General features: G+C 41.4%; 1 protein-coding gene across 2 annotated transcripts in view; it reads right to left on the bottom strand.

Annotated features, from left to right (window-relative positions):
• KATNAL2 (katanin catalytic subunit A1 like 2) overlaps positions 1-19253 on the bottom strand; it is a 296166-nt gene that overhangs the window by 10918 nt on the left and 265995 nt on the right. For both annotated transcript variants that reach the window (XM_085629413.1, XM_085629423.1), the window contains 2 exons: positions 13374-13533; positions 121-229 (listed from right to left, as the gene is read on the bottom strand). In XM_085629413.1, coding sequence (XP_085485539.1) covers positions 121-229; positions 13374-13533 — 269 coding nt within the window. The remainder of the gene's footprint in view (positions 1-120; positions 230-13373; positions 13534-19253) is intronic.

Here is a 19253-nt window from a genome sequence, read left to right as displayed (position 1 = left end):
TGAATTTCCATGAATGACGCATCAGTAAAAAAATAATAACTTTCTGTGATTTGTAAAAGGTGATGTAATTCAACATACAGCACCCAATAAAGATATTCATTGAGAGTTTTTGTTACATACCTGTGCCTGCTTGATGATTTTCAAGGGCATCAAAGATTTTCCTCACTGGCCTCATTGCGGCTTCTTTGCACACCAGCCTGATGTCAGAACCAGAGTAACCTTCTGTCTCCTAGCACAACAACACATTAATTTAGTTTAAATGAAACTTGTATGTGAATAATAAACTGAATACACTATGGCAGCTAATCAATGATTTTGAATTAGCAATTATCATACAAATTTCCACAAACTACTTGTATGCATGTATTTGTATGTTGTAGAGGCATACTGTCACATAGAGAATTGTTACACTGCAAAACAAACGCCTGTGAATGTTTGCACCCTTTAGTTTTATCCGTTCCAACAACATCAGAATACATACTTTGGTGCACAGATGTCCTAGTAAATTAAATATTCATTAACTGTAATCCAAAACTGAGACACAAATCACCACCAAGTCTACAAGACAGCATGTATTGATCGTGAAAATAGCAATGTTGAGGTTATAGTTGATTCGGGCAATGCTTATGATATTATAGTGGTCCAATATTTAAAATGTAAATTGAATCTAAAATGGAATAAACAGGTACTCCCTGTTTGCAAACTATAATAAGCAAGCATTCCAATTACTATATGTGTTACTTGTGTTTGAGAAGAGATCTCAGCTCATTACACACATGGGTGTCCTTCCATGTATTAGACTGCATGCATTATTTACAAGATGAATAACCAGAACTAACCTGCATACCAGTCATAAAAACTCCACGACTCCAGCAGAACAGAATCCTGAGACGCCAAACTCTGCTCAAATTAGACACGCCCAGATTTAGAAAAACCTCTACCCTCAAACAACCCCTGGCGAGGCACCTAATATTTGGAATGCCCTCTGGATACATATTAGAAAGGCCAAGCCAATTTCTGCCTTGATGAGGAGTCATAAACAACACTATCTTTAAACATGTGTATGAGCTGTACTCTATGGCCTGAACCTGATTATCTGAATGAATGAATGAAATAATTTTATAGAGCGCGCAATACTCAAAGTTGTCTTAGCGCTAGACTGATCAAAAACCAGGAAAAGCCTTCAGTCTAAGGGTACACCTTTGGCGTAGCCCAATGACCTATAGAGAAAACAACCAGGTCTTCAACGGTTTTCTAAATTGCTGCATGACGGGTGGCGAGCGTAGGGCGAGGCAAGGAGTTCCATAGTTTCCCTCCACGGTCCAAGAGCATTCTTCCACCCCATTTTGATTTGCTAATTTTTGGGACCGTGATCATTAGAGCAGAGCTCGATCTGAGGTTCCTACCGTGAATATACCAGGAGAAACGATCCTGAAAGAAGGTCGGACTGGCTCTGTAGAGGGCCTTGTGAATTAAACACAGAGCCTTAAATGAAATCCTCTTTTCCACTGGCAACCAATGGAGGCCAAGCATTAGATGAGAGATTGGTCCGGATTTGGGGACCTTCAATAACGTTCTTGCTACAGCATTTTGCAAGGACTTTAGTTTTTTTAATCAGATATTTAGAAGTGCCTAGATAAAGGGCATTGCAGTAATCTATCTTCGAGAAGATGAGTGCCATCATCACCGTCTTCTGTAAATCAAACGGAATAAAAGGGAGAATTTTCTTGAGAACCCTCAGCATAAAAAAACTTGCTGAGGTCATAGCATTGATTTGATCTGAGAAACGTAGTTTGGTGTCAAAAATGACTCCCAGGCTTCTTGCCTTCTCCACCGACCTCGGTAAAGCGCCCAGCTCCGAGGGCCACCAAGATGCATCCCAAAAGGAGGTCTCCTTTCCAAAGAGCAGAACCTCCGTTTTGTACGAATTTAGCTTGAGATAATTTCTCTGTATCCAGGCTGCAACCTCAGCCATGCATCTGCTGAAATTGTTTGCATACTTTTCCACCTACAATGAAATAGATACCACTATCTGTGTATCATCAGCGTAGGAGAATACCACCAGGCCAAAACTGTGAGTAAGATTAAAAAGGGGGCTGACATACACATTAAATAAAGTGGGGCTAAGCGCAGACCCCTGAGGTACCCCACAGGGGAGAGAGAAAGGTCAGGAAACTTGCGTCTCCCATCTCTACCCACTGTTGTCTATCATTAAGAATCAGCAATGTTAATGCAGTGCTCCTGAAACCGAGTGAATGAAGTAGTTTAACGAGAAGTGCATGATGAACCATTTCAATGGAGGCAGAGAGATCCATTAGGATTAATGCAGCTCTGCTGCCCTTGTCCACTACTCCTTTTATTTCCTTAGATGCTGCCATCAGTGCTGATTCAGTACAATGGTTTGCTCTAAAACTGTATTGAAAAGAATGAAGCAACTGGTTGGTATCTAAAAAGGATAGTATTTCCTCGTTCATTGCCTTCTCTAAAATCTTGGCAGGAAACGGAAATGGGTCTATAACTTTCCACCTGCTTACGGTCCAGGGAAGGTTTTTTCTCCAGAGGTAGGATTGAAGCTCTTTTCCAAATAGTTGGGTATTGCCCAGAGCTAAGTGTCTCATTTAGTAGATCCATGAGTGATCTGGCCACCGTGCTGGCCGCAAGATTGATGACCAAAGGGAGACAGGAGTCCAAGGGGGCCCCCGGATTTAATGGAGCTTATGAGACGATTGTTTTTTCTTGGGTAAGAGGTGAAAACGTTTCGAATTTGGGTGTTTTGAAAGGCCCAGAGGCTAATCAGGAGTTCAAGACCTCATTCTGATTTGAAACTACGTCAACACTTTGTTTATTCGAAGAAAATGCCTGGAATATGGAATTGACTTTCAATTGGAAAAAATCAGCCAGCAGATTGCAAAAGGATTCATCAGAAATGAAGATGTTACTGTTACTCCATTTGGACAGGGATTTGACTGTTTTGAAAAGTTCCCTGGTAGAGTTTGTAGCTAATCTGATTTTCCCAGAGAAATATTTCGTCTTTTCTGCTTTGATTAACTCTTTATATACTTGAAAAGTAATTTTTTATACTTGATTTTTTCATAAGGATAATATTCTTTCCTCCATTTGCGCTCCTGAAGTCTGCACTTCAGTTTTGCAGCTTTTAGTTCTTGCGGGAACCATGTGGCTGATGGCTTTTTTCTGTAGCTTTTAAATATTTTTTCCGGTACCACTCTTTGACATGTTACGTCTAACCAGTGTGTATAGCGAATTGCTGCATTATTAACATTATTGTCAGGAGAGGGAACTGATTTAGAAAGTGTGTCCTGCAGAGCCTTCAAATTAAGGTTTTTCCATGGCCTGTATTTAATAGTTCTAACTGTATTATTCAGTGATGTTCTATTACAGGGAGTTGTAATTGAGAAAAAGATTGCCTTGTGGTCTGTCCACGGAAGTGGCAGAATTTGATCTATTTCCAATTCTTGCTAGTTTGTGAAGACTCAATCCAGCGTATGATTGGCAGATGGGTGGGTACTTCAATTAATTTAAGTAGGTGAAAACACTTAAGAGTATCAACTAAATGATCTGTATCCGCATTGGAAGAATGCTCAAGATGAAAATTAGAGTCCCCTACTACTGTAAAGCTTGAGTAGTTTATACAAGATTCCATAAAGGACTGAATTTTATGAATAAAACTGGCCCTTGGGTCAGGTGGTCGATAGACTAATAGTCCCTGAAGCGTGTATTACTTGTTCATTTTTATACTAAAGCTAAGTACTTCACAGTCTAGATTTGGTATTGGTTTAAAGCTAGCCTTAATTGGGTTATGATATACAGTTGCTAACTCCCCACCTCTCATCTGTTCTATCCAATCTTACGATACTAAAGCCATTTGGAATGGCGATCTTAAAGTCCGGGTCAGAGGAACTGTCAGCCCAGGTCTCAGTGAAAAAAGTAATGTCTGGATCATGTTGGGACATAAGGTCTGCAAATTCATATTTATTTTTAATAATGGACCGTGAACTGAGTAGCTACATGGGTACATATCCCCACCCACTTGCCTGTCAATTGCTTCTCTGGTGGAGGTTGTAGAGGCAGCAGACCTCTGATGACCAGTGGCAACTTGCTTAAAGGGTAAGTTACACATTCGACACTCGTACCTGTCTGTGCTAAAGCCCCAGTCATGAGGGTGACAGTGACTGTTTTTTCCACTATGGCATGTTTCCACAAGTTCTCTCCAGGGCAGGGGTCCTGGCGCTGTCCAGGCACGGACGGGTGCAGACAGGCTTGCTTTTAGCACGCCCGCGGCGCGCTGTGCACATCCACTGCGCGCCCATTTATTGGCAGGGAGTCAGAAAAAGACTGGAGCGCTAACCCCCGAAGATGGTGGCCGGCCCCGAAGTGAGTCGGCGCTGGTATGCGCAAACCTCCCCATGGCTCTCTCCATGCAAACAGAAGTATTCCGGTGGTGGACCGGAGAGTCAAGTGAGCTCCAGCAGGTAAGAGGCACTACTAATTTAAAAAAAATATGGCTGCAACATGGGGACAAATAGATGGCAACAATAGGAAGATTTTAAAACATAAAAAATGTCAAAGCTTTAAAAACCAGAGTAAGAGGAGTTACTGATGCTAGAGATACCAGCCCCCTCCTATGGTTTTGATCCCTAAAAATACTTGCTCAGTAGCTCTCCCTCTTTTTTTTTTTTTGGAGGGTTCGGCAACTGAAGCCTTCTTGTTTAATCTTCACTCTAGTCTCCGATTCTTTTAAGTAGCGAAGACCTTTTGTTTTTTTAAACATACTCACTGAAATTGTACGATTCTGCGGTTGTGGCTTTTTCCGTTTAGTTATGGATTTGCTGCACTTGCTACATAATCCACCATCTGCCAGCTGTATGATTTGCAGATTTTAAGAGAAAAAAATAGTTTTTAGCTCACACTGAGCAAAGGTTCTTACAACGATGTCACACAGTGAAAGGTTCATTGGAAAGTTTAACCAGTGTCACCTTTCAGTTGCAGATCACTGTATGTACGCCTTAAACTGATACTAAGCCCAAATAGTGTTAACATTTGTTAAAATGATACAATAAGGAAGTAATACTGCGACAAAGTGTGCTGCATTGTGTTCCATAATTTGCCTTTTCTTGCCACATAATTTAGTCACTTTGGGGCATATCAACAAGGGCCGGCGATAATTATCGCTCAGCGCTCTTAGCGTGAGGATAATTATGGCGTTAAGGGAAATGGCAATAAGGCAAGGTTTCACGCGATAGCGTGACCTTGCTGATAAGGCGATAAAATTATCACCGCTTTTTGCCCGAAAACGGACGCAAAAGCGGCGATAATTTTTTATCGCCTGCTTGCTGATATGCCCCTTGGGTCCTTCATGCCGCACAATTCTAATGTCTCTGACCACGATTTGCAGTGAAGCACGCTCTAGTTCTAAAAGGCAGTTCTTACCTATGACATTAAGGGATATGTTTTGTCATTTATCCTGAGTCTTCTGGTCTACTTAAAAATCATATAATAACTTCATTTCATAAGCAAATTTAAAACCTAAAGTATTTTCTTTCCTCATGTTGTGTATCTGTCTACTCAGGCCCTCTGATACAGTGGTTATTTCTCTCTTCTATTACATCTACTGTAAATATGGCTGAATCTGCAGTGTTGATAATCAGGATCTGCATACAGCCTGAGTGTCACTGGCCTTCCAAGCCAGGAAAACAATGGTATCCACTTGTTCCAGTGGCTCAATGAAAATAATGAAAGTGAAGATATGGGGCACCCTTGTCTTGTCCCCGGCTCCACAAGTAACTTGTCACATTGCCAACCCTTAATAATAATGGATTCATGTGTCACAAAACTCCATAGATATGTTGTCCTTATCATTTCAGTCAGTTGTGGCCAGGCTTATTGTTGTTATGGATGCACTTGTTAAGGTGTTTCCAAAACATGAAACCTACTGAACAGGGCGCACTGGTCTCTTAATGTCATTAAGTACCCTTTAAGATAATATTATTAAATAGACTGTCATGGCCACATTTGAAATGGAAGTGGTTTTCGGGATTTGGTAGATTTTAGGGTTAAAGTGATAAAAACATAAGAAGGTTAAATGGGTCAAGAAATAACTCTAAAAGTGTCCACAGAGTGTCCTTGTAAGGCCAGAGATAAAAACAAACAAGACAGCTGACACTTTGGTCTGTCCATTGTCTATATTACAGGTGCCACATCAGACAGTTAAGTGCTGCAGCCCAATCTCCGTGCATGGAGGTGCTAAGTGTGTACGCTCACGCTCAACACCCTGGGTACTGCGATTGAAGATTCTCCCAAAGCAGCAGTCTGATCGGAAGACACATGCTCATGCCCAGACGTCCCACCCTCTCCTTGCCCAATCCGGAGCCACTAGGATGACTTGGGCGCAGTCGCTCTTGATCTTCTTCAGAGCTTGGGGAAGAAGAGGCAGTGGCAGCAAGGTGCACCTGTGTCATGTGCTCCACTCCATCTGAAATGCATCTACAAGAAGGATCCTTCTAGGGAAATCCAGCAGGCAAACGTTTTGACGCATTCTCTGTGGCAAAAAGATCGAGCCACTGTTCTCTCGATCACTGCGAGATGCCTTATGGCACATTGGGGTGTAACCAACATTCATGATCTGTGAGGCACTGCCAGAGGAGTTAGGGAATTAGTCTGCCCTGGCGTTCAATGATCCCGGCAGGTGGTTCATGACTTAGTAAATGCCTTGATGCTCCAGCCAGCTCCAGAGAAGAACTGATTCTTGGAACAGGACGCAGGACCCCACACCGTGTCCAGCTTGTTGCAGTCTCCCATAGAGGTCCCTGAGAACCTAAACCAGCCTCCTTTTGATGGCTGGTAGGAAGTCTTTCGGGGCCAGGCAAAAGGCCCACAATGTCAGCAGGTTGATCTCCACCTGTCCCAGATGACCTCTCTACCACTGGTGGTGGCCTATGACCAACTGTACCAAGGAAGGCTGGCTCCGAGGGCTTATTTATTTGAATATTTACTGATAAAAAGTGACAAATGCTATGGAAGCTACAAGAAAAGTGCTCAAGGAAAACAAAAATAATATTGTGGCAATAGTGAAGGGCTGCTCTTTCAACGAACAGCTTAGTGTAAATGAAGCTTACTGTTTATTTGCCTTTAGCAGTTGTGTGGCTAAATCCATCACGTTGCTATCATGGATGCAGCCTTTCAATTGCTCCTCAGGTACACCAAGTCGTAAAAAGCGCCTTTTACACCATTCAGACCCTACAATGAACTTTCTCTGATCTATGATTCATACGGAAGCTTCAAGCAATCATCTCCCTCATGTTGTCTTCATTCGAATATACAAAAGGCCGTTATCATTGGGGTTTCACTTTACTTCCGAGAAGGATCCAAAGATTGCAAATTCTCGGTAAGAAAACTGTTACATGTCCGCTTATGTGACCACATCCCACCGGCCACAGACAATGGCACTATCCAGCCTTCCTGCAAGCGAAGCACAGTAGAAACCCAGAATAGAATACTGCTCTTGAAACTGACACCTGAACTTATCATCATGGCTCACAAAAGAAGCAAATAGGGGCAACCTTCTCCTTACAAGAGGCTAAGGCCTGGAACTCACTTCCGGTAAGGAGAAGCACCATCAATGCCGTCTGGAAATCAGCAAGATTGTGAGGAGCTGATTCATTCCAATATGATCCCACAAGGACAGAGTCAAGCCTCACAAAGAGGACGAGTAGCACTGGCTACATGCTGCAACACAAATGCTATAGCTCACTGTAACCATGCAGCCTGCAGTGACCGGAAGATGGTCCACAGTCTTCCATTGTTGAACTCAACTCTCTGCAAGGTCCATGACAGACACTGCCAAGCCGAGTTGTATTGGCATACAGTGCAGCTCATCAGAAAAATGTATTCTGAATAGTATGTTCCATAGACACTCCTTATTAAACCATAAGTTAGGGTTTTCAGCTTTTTATTTAGTATGTGAGAAGGGCGCTAGAAAGTGCAGACCAATGAAAATGAAGCAGGAGTGGATGCTAGTTACTTTCTCTATGTCGCCGCCCCCTGACTGAATACCATCTAGATTAACTACAGTTACTTGTAAGTCATGGTGACTGTGGGATAGAGTGTTATGTTGTAGTGCAAGATGATGCCACTTTAGGTGATGCTACTCGTCCGTGGATTCAAGGTCCAGTGTGGTACAGCGTGGGAGAGAGTCATATGCCGCTTTCCATACGATGACGACATACTAAGATATAAGGGATTATGGTCACTCTCGAGTCTTTCCCCAACTACCTTATCCTTAATATTATGCCACAGCCTCAGATCAACCAGGACATAGTCAATATGACTTGTGCAGTTTGTTCTATTATAGGTTGGATCCCCTTCTTTGTCAGACTTTGTTCTGCTATTGACTGTCCTTAACCCAAGTTCTAATGTCAGAGACTTTAATTGGAGGGCTACTTGGGACCATTTTTTATTGGGGCTAGCCCATTGGTCAGCTTACGCTCTTGTTAGGGTGACGTCATCCCTATCTAGAGGGTCAAAGGTAGTGTTAAAATCACCTGCTATGATAAGATGGGATGGCACTCTCTCTTTCTAGTTGTTCCTCAAATATTTGCAATGTTTTTGACAGCTTACCTCCCTTTGTGCCTCATGCGTAAATTTTGCAAATCTCTAAGTGGTGTTCTTATGATCCCTTACTTGAACACCTAGGGTATCAGGACGATCTATGGCCAACTGCCCAATTGTGCAATTGAGGGAGGCTCTGACCCATATTAACAGACCACCAGAAGGCCTTCCACAATGATTTGGGGTGGAGGCAGATGTTGAATTTTTCTGTAAAATCATTTCAGTCAGGAAGAGTAATTTTTTGGCTTTGGTCCAGCCATACTCCAGGAGACAATTGGAACCTCTGCAGTTGGATCAGGTGAAGGTGCAAATATACTTGAGGAAGAATCCTCCATAAAGCATATCTAATGTTGGACGAGGGTTGACCAAGAGAACTTAGTCATAGATACTAGAGGCAGTCCCCTGGTTATTTAACTTGGTTGGACCCTGAGTACCGGAAAGAGTGATGATCAAACTAGCATCTACAGCTGCATTGAGAGTAGGAGATAAGTAAATGGCTCACCAGACTAATCACAAATAGGTTTTAGATGTAGCGGACAAATAAGTGGGAACGGATTGCATTATGTAGACAGTCAATCAATTTCCCCCAATACAGAGTAACCTACTGCTGGGTGTTGTAGATTGTGCAGAGTGTTAGTACACCTAGTGCTCATCCACTGATATTTAAATTGAATATTGGAACCTAGTGGAGGTATGGTTCTAGCATCAAGAGCCACCAGGTAGCCTGCTAGCTTTCCATCAACCAAAGTTTGTACGATGCAATCTAGCTTTTGACTGTGGTTAGCAAGTCTTTTAGCCCTAAGAATATCTTCCCTAATGATTGACCTACAACCCCTCACATGGCGTACCCAATGAATAACTTTATTCTTAAGTAAATCTGGCCCTTCATAGCTTGCAGGGGAAGAGAGCTTACCATGTAAATCCTAGAGGCATGTGAAGGGTCTCTATCATTATCATACTGTGCTTTCTTATAATTATACTGCAACCAGTTGTTGGTCCCTGTCGACACAGCCCTTGGAGTATCTTTACCAGAGTTAGGTGGATAGGGAACAACTGACCACCTCTCAGATTCATGCTCCCCAATATAAACCTGACTCAGGAATTCCTGGGCAGTTCCTCTATCATACCTTGCAGTAATACCATTAGACCTCTCTAGGGAGCTAGAAGTCATATGTATCCCTGAGGTGGACTCTATCATCCTTGCCATAGAGCAGTTCAATTCATCACGATTACTGGTGCTAGTTACCAACTTATCAGTAAGAAATTGCTTAACCATGCTTGTTAGTTGGGTTATCAAAGTCTTAAGAACCCCTATCTCTGACTTCAGCACTTTAATGTGTACGATAGGATCCTCCATTTTAGGTGATAAAGTTTCCTGCGGGTCTATCACCCCAACCTCCTCAGCCGGAACCTCCAGAGCTGTTGGGGTTCCCATTATATCAGATAGCGGCAAAAAACGGTTACTGCATGGTATGTCTAATACTTTGGAATATTCTCTGGAAACATCAGGGATCTCTAGAATGTTGTTGCCAGTGGGCTGTGTGTGACCTGGCTCTATGGAGGCCCTTTGGGACATCTTCTTAACAGCTTTCATTGAAGAAATCTGTGAGAGTTTGAGTAGTACCTCGATTTCGCAGCAGGGACCCCCTTATCGTCATGTGGGCTATTTGTGCCTATAACGGATTTAACTTCTTCAATCAACTGGTCAATCTCACTTAGGGTACAAGTGTTAGACTTGTATAGTGCCTTTCTGTGTTTGGAGGCTCCCTGAACCGGTTCAGTTGCTTAGCACTTACCAATACTAAAATGAGAACAGGGGAAAAATGAAGGATAAATACAAAGTTAACCCCACATGAAAGTTGAGAATACAATAAATCAATTGAGCCACTGTACTCAGATACTTTAAGCCTTGCAATACTTCCTGAGCAGACAGAATTATTAACTATATAGATCTTCCAAAATTAACTTAATAAAATCACACACAAAAACGAATTACTTAAAATTGAATTGAGCTAAAAAAAACTACTATCCAAGTAATCGAGAATGCTTTTCAACGCATAAGTTCGTTGAGTAAGAATAAACAATCCACAGATACTTCACCGCACAGGCAGTCAAAGGACAGTCAGGAGCAGAGTTAACCTGAGATATAAAAGATCTCAGATTCATTCAAGTGCACATCAGGCCAAAGTTCTTTATGGCCAAGGGGGGTGGCCCTGCCCTGCATCTTCCTGTCGCTAATGGGCACAGGAAGGGCTCATTCTGGCCCAGGCTTTGCCCTGGCACATCTACTGCTGTGGTATTGCTGTTGGTGCTTATTAACGCGTTTCAGTTGCAAGCCCCATCTCCTTACCGCAATGTCCAATGGAGCTTGGAGTCCCCCAGTGAGGGCGACACAGTCTCTGGGGCACAAACCCCCTCATAGCCCAAACGCTGCAAAACATGATGGTGTCCCACGCAGCGGGATTGGCTCTTGGCACCTAATAGCGCCTTTTGGTGGCCATACCCGCCTTCTTACTGTAGTGATGTCCAATGGGGCTTATAGTTCTACAGCAATGGCTACACAGTCTCTGGGGCATGAAACACCCTCATAAGCACAAACACTGCTAAAAACATGATGGTATCCCATGCAGCGGGATTGCTATTGAAGCTTAATAGCGCATTTCGGCTGCAAGCCCCGCCTACTTACTGCTGCAATGCCCAACAGAGCTTGGAATCCCCCTCCCCCCGTGAGGGAACAGTCTCTGAGGCACCAAAACCCACTCACAAACCCAAATGCTTTAAAAAATGAAGGTGTCCCATGCAGAGGGATTGCTGTTGGTCCTTAATAGCAAGTTTAGGTGGCAAGCCCGCCTCCTTACTGCCGCGATGTCCAATGGGGCTTGGAGACCCCCAGTGAGGGTGACACAGTCTCTGGGGCATGGAACCCCCTCACAACCCCAAACGAGGCCAAAAATGATGGTGTCCCGTGCAGCAGAATTGCTGCTGGGACTTCAGAGCCTTACTGCTGCGATGTATAATGGGGCTTGGAGTACCCCAATGAGGGTGACACATTCTGTGGGACTCGGAACCCCCTTACGCGCCCAAATGCTGCCAAAAATGATGGTGTCCCTGTTATTTTGTGCAGTACTGTATTGGACTGTGGAATGTCTGGATGGATTACATTTATGGGAATTGGATCAAGAGGAGATCTAAACTTACAGGCTCTGATAAAATTGGAGAATTGATTGAGGGAGGGGCAACTGAATTGTCCAAAACATGAGACCAGTCATTAGATGAAGTGCTGACAGTTTGTAAGGGAGGGTGAAGAGGTTTCTTCATTGCCTCCTATGGAATGGCATATAAGCCCATTCAGGGTGACTAAGGAACACATTCAGCTTATTTTTTGTAAAAACAAATATAGAAAAGTTTAGCTATTCTCAAATGTTACTCATATAGATGTGACATCCACGTAGTACATTTTGATTTGGTTATATTTTTATTTAACTACCTCTTTATTTACTTTTATTCCTATTCAACATATTCTTAACTTACTTATTCACTTTATTTGATGTGCACTTTCCTTATTCCCAACTACTGTTCTAAGCACATTGAATACATGAAGTGAGAGAAAGAAGAGCAAATTAATATCAGAAACTTTAATCTTCGAATATTGTCAAATCAATAACAAATGTCACTTATCAAAATTATCATACTTTGGGACATGAAAGAGCTGAATATAATCGCCAACCATGGTCACCACTCACTGACTTGTAAAATTCCTAGTATACTGACATTGAGAATAGACACCTTGCTTTGATGGGTTAGTGATCTCTGTCTAGTTGGAAAGGCCTAGCGTGCACCATAAAGTAAATAAAATAGGAAGTTATGTTTTCCGGGCACATTGCACTTTAAGGTTTTTGAACATTGGGGAGGCTGGGTATTAGGTTTTATTCATAAATTGTGTATAGGGTCTAACTTTTTTAATCATGTTTTTACGTACCACTGTTTTTATGTACTTGTACATTTTGTAACATTTATGGTTCTCCGATGTGAAACCGAATAAAGTTTATTTGATTGATTGATTGATCTGTCAAGAAACCAACTTTATTTAATTAAACAAACCAAAGTTGTTGTTTTTTTCAGTGGTACACATTGTATTCCGATAAGCTTCTGTTATGAACAATGTCACAAACTGTTTTTTTAAATGATGAAATCACATATTGTTTTATAATGAATTATGACTTTCAATCCCAAATACTCCCAAAAATGTGAGGTACACAACAAAGAAGAGAGTACAGCAGGGTGTACACGGGCAATTATATAATTAAAACCATTATCTGTGATATCATGACATTGTGACTACCCTGTTAATTGACATCTTAATTGCTTGAATTTCCTTAAACCTACACATGTGCAACCTCTCATACGTACAGTTAAGAGCAAGCACTTAAATCGAGTTTTCCTCATATATGCCGTAAATATTGTGAATTTGATAAATACTCCATTATTTTTGGGAATCGGATGAAGTCTAAAGGTTGTGCTATAAAGAAGGATTTAAAGAACTACAAAGTAGGTTTTAAGCTAGATTTGCACTCTATAAATACATAAACATTACATCTCAACCCCTCAGAAAGCCTCCTACCCATTACTGATTACAGTAGTCCCACCTCCTCTATACCCTATCAGACTCGTGGCCACTGGCCGTGTTTAGCGCTATGTTGCCCTTGGCTAGGTTAGTGCTCTGCATGCATACATACATACATACATACCTGTCCCAGCACACTGTACTCCAGGTCAGTTCTCAGCTCCACTCCACTGTTGCTCACAGGGGGCAGCCAGTGCCAGATCATGGCCTGCCGTGCTTCTTTACAGGGGAGGTCCACCAAGATCCTCTTCTCCAGGCGCCGTAGCATAGCATAGTCCAACTCCCTAAAATACAGACAAGGTTGGTAAATATCAAGATGCAAAGTGGACCAACCTAAGCGAGATGCTTCTCATCTGCCAAAAGTATTTACTGAAGGCAAACGTAACCCTTAAAATGCTAAAGTGCCTTCAAGTGTGGATTATTAGTGACAAGAGAACAAAATGCCGGGAAATAGTTACTGGTGGGTGTTGTGGTCAATTTGGATAAAAGTAGAGAAGCCTGCGGACCTATGATTTTATATATTTTACTTCATAATAAATAATGGCTACATGCAACAAATCAAAGAGCTGTGGCTTGGTTGGGTAGGTTTTAGGAGTCATTCACAAAAAGCAGCCCAGTCCAAACCTCTGATCACAATATAAATGTGGACTTTAGGTGATCCTTCTAATTCCTTTTATGAGAGCTGGTTATCAAGGATAGGTCCATGGGGAGGTAGACAGCTACAAGTCCTGTTTGGAAATGTAGCTGGACCTTAATCCCAAGTGGATTCTACACACATCAGGAACACACACAACTGGCTCATTTAGACCATGTGGGCCAATGGCCATCCGCCAGGCTCTAAATGACCCCTTTGTGGATAGTCCAGTGGTACAGCGAGTATGGAAAAGTGTACCGATAGATATCTATCTCGTTTCCATTTTCTGCAGAAAAAATAGCAACTTTTTTTATAAAAAATAGTTTTCTACGAAAGGGAAAAAGGAAAGAAGGTTTCTAAAATGTCTGTAATTCCAAACTTTACTCATGGAGTTAGGAATGGCATTAGAAAACAGGCATATATTTATGCATGTCACATTTCCAAGACTGAAATGCTACTTTATCACAAGATCAACCAGTCATTCTGATCCTATCTGTGAGAAATTGGGTTGTTGGTTGACTGGGGTGTAAGCAGCAACCACAGACCTTTTCAGGGTATGGAACAAGCATACCCCAATTTAACCTGTGCTCAATCCCTCTGGTGGCTTGGCATAGAGCAGTTAGGCTTAATTTAGAGGCAATGTGTAAAGTATTTGTGCAACACTTCAAACAGGTAAACTGTGAAAACACCACACAAAATGTATCCCACACCAGGTTGGAAAAATAGGGAGCTGAATTTAATAACTTAACTAAAACAAGACCAAAACAACAAAAATCCAATCAGTAAAACAGGAGTTATGAATTTTCAAATAATAAAGTGTAACATAGCTCCTAAAAGCATAAAGCGCAAATTGCAAATATTTAGTCGCACTGGACCAGGTCAGAGTCAAACGTTAAGGATGACCATGATGGCTCGCAGGTCGGATACAGTCCCAGATTAGTCCCGCTGAACTTTTACCGTCTCAGGTTTTGTGCCAAGAGTCCCGTTTGAAGTGGAGACAGCAGCGAGGAGCAAGGCAACCATCGTGGGAGGCTGTCTGAGTGGCACAAAGAGCAGGGCGGGCGTCGTGGAAGGGTAGGCTGGAGCTTCGCATTGACTGTTCCCCATGAGCGGTCTAGGCTGCAGAGCGAAGAGACAGGTTGGAGGCAGCTCACGCTGATTATCAGTGTGAGCGGCGCAGTGTTGATGCGAATGAGCCTGTTCGTGAAAAGACAAAAGCTTTATTTCAGCACGTGTGAGCCACAATAAGAGTCCAAGAACTGGGAGACACTACTTGGGGATCACAAACTCACTGCAGCTATGTTCAGGAGCTGTTTGGGTAGCCTTATATGTCCCCGAGGCACAGATCAGGAGACCAGCAGACTAGCCCTCTGAGTCACTCTGGGGTCCTTGGTTCAAGATGAAGTTGCAGGTTCAATTCTTCCTCCCCAGGCAGAATGCAGCAGGTCAGCACAGCAGGGCAGGAACTTCTTCAGAGTAGCAGTCCAGCAGATTAGCAGTCCTTTCAGTAGCACAGGAGTCCTTCCTGGCAAAGAATCCGCAGGTCCAGAAGTGTACTGCATAGTTGGTGTCTCATGTCAAGTATTTATACCCAGTTGTGCCTTTGAAGAAGGGGAGAAGCTTCTAGAGGTCTGCCATTGAAGTCTCCAGGCATCCTGCCTTCCCTGTCCTGGTTCCAAACTAACTACAAGGAGTATGCAGCCCTTTATGCGGAGGAAAAACACAGCCTGTTCAAGTGTAAATGAGTTTGCATCCAGCTACTCTCTTCCATCCTGCCAGTGATGGCCCATCCAGGCACACCTAAGCTCCCTATTGTGTGTGGCTGTCAAGGAGGAATCCACAAAGCTCAACTGTCAGCTCCACCCAGTCATGTGACCAGAGATCAGCTTCAGGCACTAAATGGCCAAGGCAGGAAAATGCCAAACGTTCTAAAAGTGGCGTTTTCATAAAATGCAATTTTAAATCTGACTTCACTATAATTTAGGATTTTAAATTGTGATTCCAGAGACACCAAACCTGTTCCCATTTGAAAATTACACTTATAGCATGTAATAAGGTAACTCCAATGTTACTGTATGGGAGAGGTAGGCCTTGCAGTAGTGAAAAGGTTTTTCACTACCAGGACATGTAAAACTTAAAAGTACAAGTCCTACATTTTAAATACATTGCACCCTACCCTCTGGGCTGTCCAGGGCCTACCCTATGGATGAGTTATATGTATAAAAAAAGGACAGTTTGGGTGTGGCAAAAGATTTACTTTGCCAGATCAAAATGGCAGTTTGAAAGCTGCATACACAGTCAGCAATGGCAGGCCCAAACCATGTTTTAAAGGGCACCTTAAGCGGGTGGCACAAGTGCTGCAGGCCCACTAGTAGCCTAGAATTTACAGACCCTGGCAATATGTAAAGGCACTTTGCTAGGGACTTATAAGTAAATCAGATATGTCAATTGGGGATAAGCCAATGTTACCATGTTTTAAGGAGTGAGCACGTGCACTTTAGAACTGATTAGCAGTGGTAAAATGTACAGAGTCCTGTGGCCAGTAAAAATGTGATCAGAAAACATTGAGGAGGAAGGGAAAATATTGAGGGGGGAATGGGGGGGGAAACACATCCCAAAGGCTGCCTGTTCTAACACTATCCATTTAACAAAATGTCTTACATGAACTTCCTCCTGCTCGTAGGGTTCCACAATAAAGTGGAAATACTCAGTGTCCTTTAGATATGACATTATGAGTACTGGCTAGTTATGCAGACAGGCTACTTTAAATGGACTCGAAGGCAACTGCAACCAATGCAGACTGCACAGCAAGGCCCAATCCTCAGAGTAAAAGAGAAGATACCATCTGCACTTGGATTCTAGTACTGGCTATCAACAAAATATAGATTAACTTTTAAGTTCTTCTGTAAGGCCATGGACTTGTGGCCCCCCCGTAATACCTGGAAAAGCTAACCTGTCACTATAAATCGAATCTCAACTTGAGACCAGCAGGCAATATTAACCCAGAATATCATAGCCAGTGAAAATATCCCAGAAAAATATTAGATTTCAAGTATACTACTAGCCTGAATGCTGTTCGCATCTCATTAAATTGCTTAAACGCTTACAGAAAGACGTACACCTCCACCTCTGTTCGCGCAACCTTTCAATAGGCACTTCCATCATACTAGAGCTTAATATACCAGTAATGATTTTACTAGGGATATTATCTCTTCACAATCATCACTGCTTAGCACAAATTGACTGTCTTTTCCTGTCCTCAATTATGTCATCTCATAGAATGAACTCTCTGAAAGTTCTTAATCCATGAGGTTTAAGGTTCTGATGATGGTTTAAAGTTGGTCACCCATACCTTGCACCGATAGAGAAATATAGCTTTCTGATGGTGTTCGACTTCACTACTACTGCAAAAATATTGTTGTACATTAATATCATTAAATAATATAGTGATGCCAGTATATAATGGGATATAATATTGCAGGTAAGAATAGATTTTTTTTTATGTGCTAAAAATATGAATGTATTTAATATTGTTTTATGTATTAGTGTTGTATACAATATCTATTTTTTATTTTTTTGTAATATTGTATTAGTTTTAGCATTATAAGTTATTTTATTAAGTATCCAAACGTATTTTTTATTTTTATGGTTTGGTAATATATTTAAAGAATTATATTTTAATTAAATTTAATTTATTTTATTGATTGGTGTGTTATTTAGTTTGTAGGGGAGATGAGTGGGAAGTTCAATTGAATGAAGAAGTAATATTGAATCTGACCCTCTGAAGTCCAACAGTTTCTGTACTACTGCTTCGTTTGGTTAGGGAATAATAAACATTACATGACCCCTTCAAAGCCCAAGACTTTTCCTACTGTAGCTCAGTTTGTGGTGGGAATACTAAATTTGATCTCTTGAAAGTCCAGCACTTTTCCTACTGTTGCTTATGCTGAAGTGGAATGGTAATCTTATCACTCCTAAGTTCAACACTTTCCTTACTGTTGCTCAGTTTTGAGCGGGACTAGTAAATCTGACCCTTACAAAGTCCAATACTTTCTTTATTGTTACCTAGTATAGAATTGGAATAGTAAATCTGAGCCCTCCAAAGTACAACACCTTCCTTACTGTTGCTCAGTTTGGAGTGGGAATAGTAATTGTGACTCCTCCAATATCCAACACTTCTTTAGGGATAGTAACTTTTATCACTTCAAAGTCCAACACTTGCCCTACTGTTGTTTATGTTGGAGGAAAAATAGTAAATCTGACTCTTCCAAATTCCATAACTTTCCTTACTGTTCCTTTGGCTACAGTTTGAGTAGTACAATGTGTTTTCTTTGATGTATGTATTTTTCATAGTTTTTTTCATGGAATTATTATAGCAAATTTGATTTTAAGTATTTTTTAAATTGTTTATTGTATTGAAATTAGAATTGTAAATATTGTTCTATTTGTTTTCAAGTTGTATGTATTTTAATTCATGTTTATAAGATGTTATTTATAGTAGTATCTGAATAGTTAAGTATTTTAGATTTTCATTTTTTATATTTAGATATGTGTTATTTAATATTAAAGTGCATATGTATTATCATTTTATATTTTATTTAGTTCTCTTGTTTTTATGCCTTATTTGTTGAGAAACATTAGTTTTAGTAATATATTTATTCAATTCTAATTAAATATTTATTTTGCTTATTTTAGTTATTTAAATATGTAGTTATTCATTTAGTATACCGTTACTTTTTTGTTTTAATTTAATTGAAAGTGTTATTTCTTCATTTCTGTAATTTGTTCAGTTATTAAAGGTATGTCTACCTTTGAGATATATATCAATCAAGGGGAGGGAAATAGAAGAGGCTGTGATCCATTCAGCTTCCAGCTAATTAGTAATAATCAAAGGGAATGGATCACTTGTAGCTGGCACCAGGGTTCGGATAGTTGTTTCCAATATTGGTAAAAAACCCTCATTCACGTAAGATAGTTAGTGGGCGGTATATCTTGGTTCTCCGCCTTGATATTTGGATACGTGACAGCATCATCATAGGGTTTTTCCCATGCTTCCTCCAACCCGGAGGGAACCACTGGCCGTTCCAGTAGTGATCAGGGAAAAAAAGGGGAGTACAAAAAAGGGGTGAGAAGTGCTCAGGTGTTGTGATTGGTTAAAAAGTTCCTCTAGCTACCTACATTCAATTTTATTCCATTAGGTGCAGGCAACAGCTAGTTGCAGAAAGGACATGTGATGTATCCGCTGCAGTTTTAGTCTGAGTGGTCGATCGACATGTTTCAGCCCCTAAAGTGCCCAGAAGGGTCGGGGGGCTTTCTTCAGGACCTCAGGTGAAGTGGGATTGGATAGTATCCAATATCAGGTGGAAGTTC

The sequence above is a fragment of the Triturus cristatus genome, chromosome 2_1 (genome assembly GCF_964204655.1).
Source record: "Triturus cristatus chromosome 2_1, aTriCri1.1, whole genome shotgun sequence".
Taxonomy (NCBI): Eukaryota; Metazoa; Chordata; class Amphibia; order Caudata; family Salamandridae; genus Triturus; species Triturus cristatus.
Note: the sequence above shows the minus strand (reverse complement) of the source record. Positions and strands in the feature narration are given on the sequence as shown.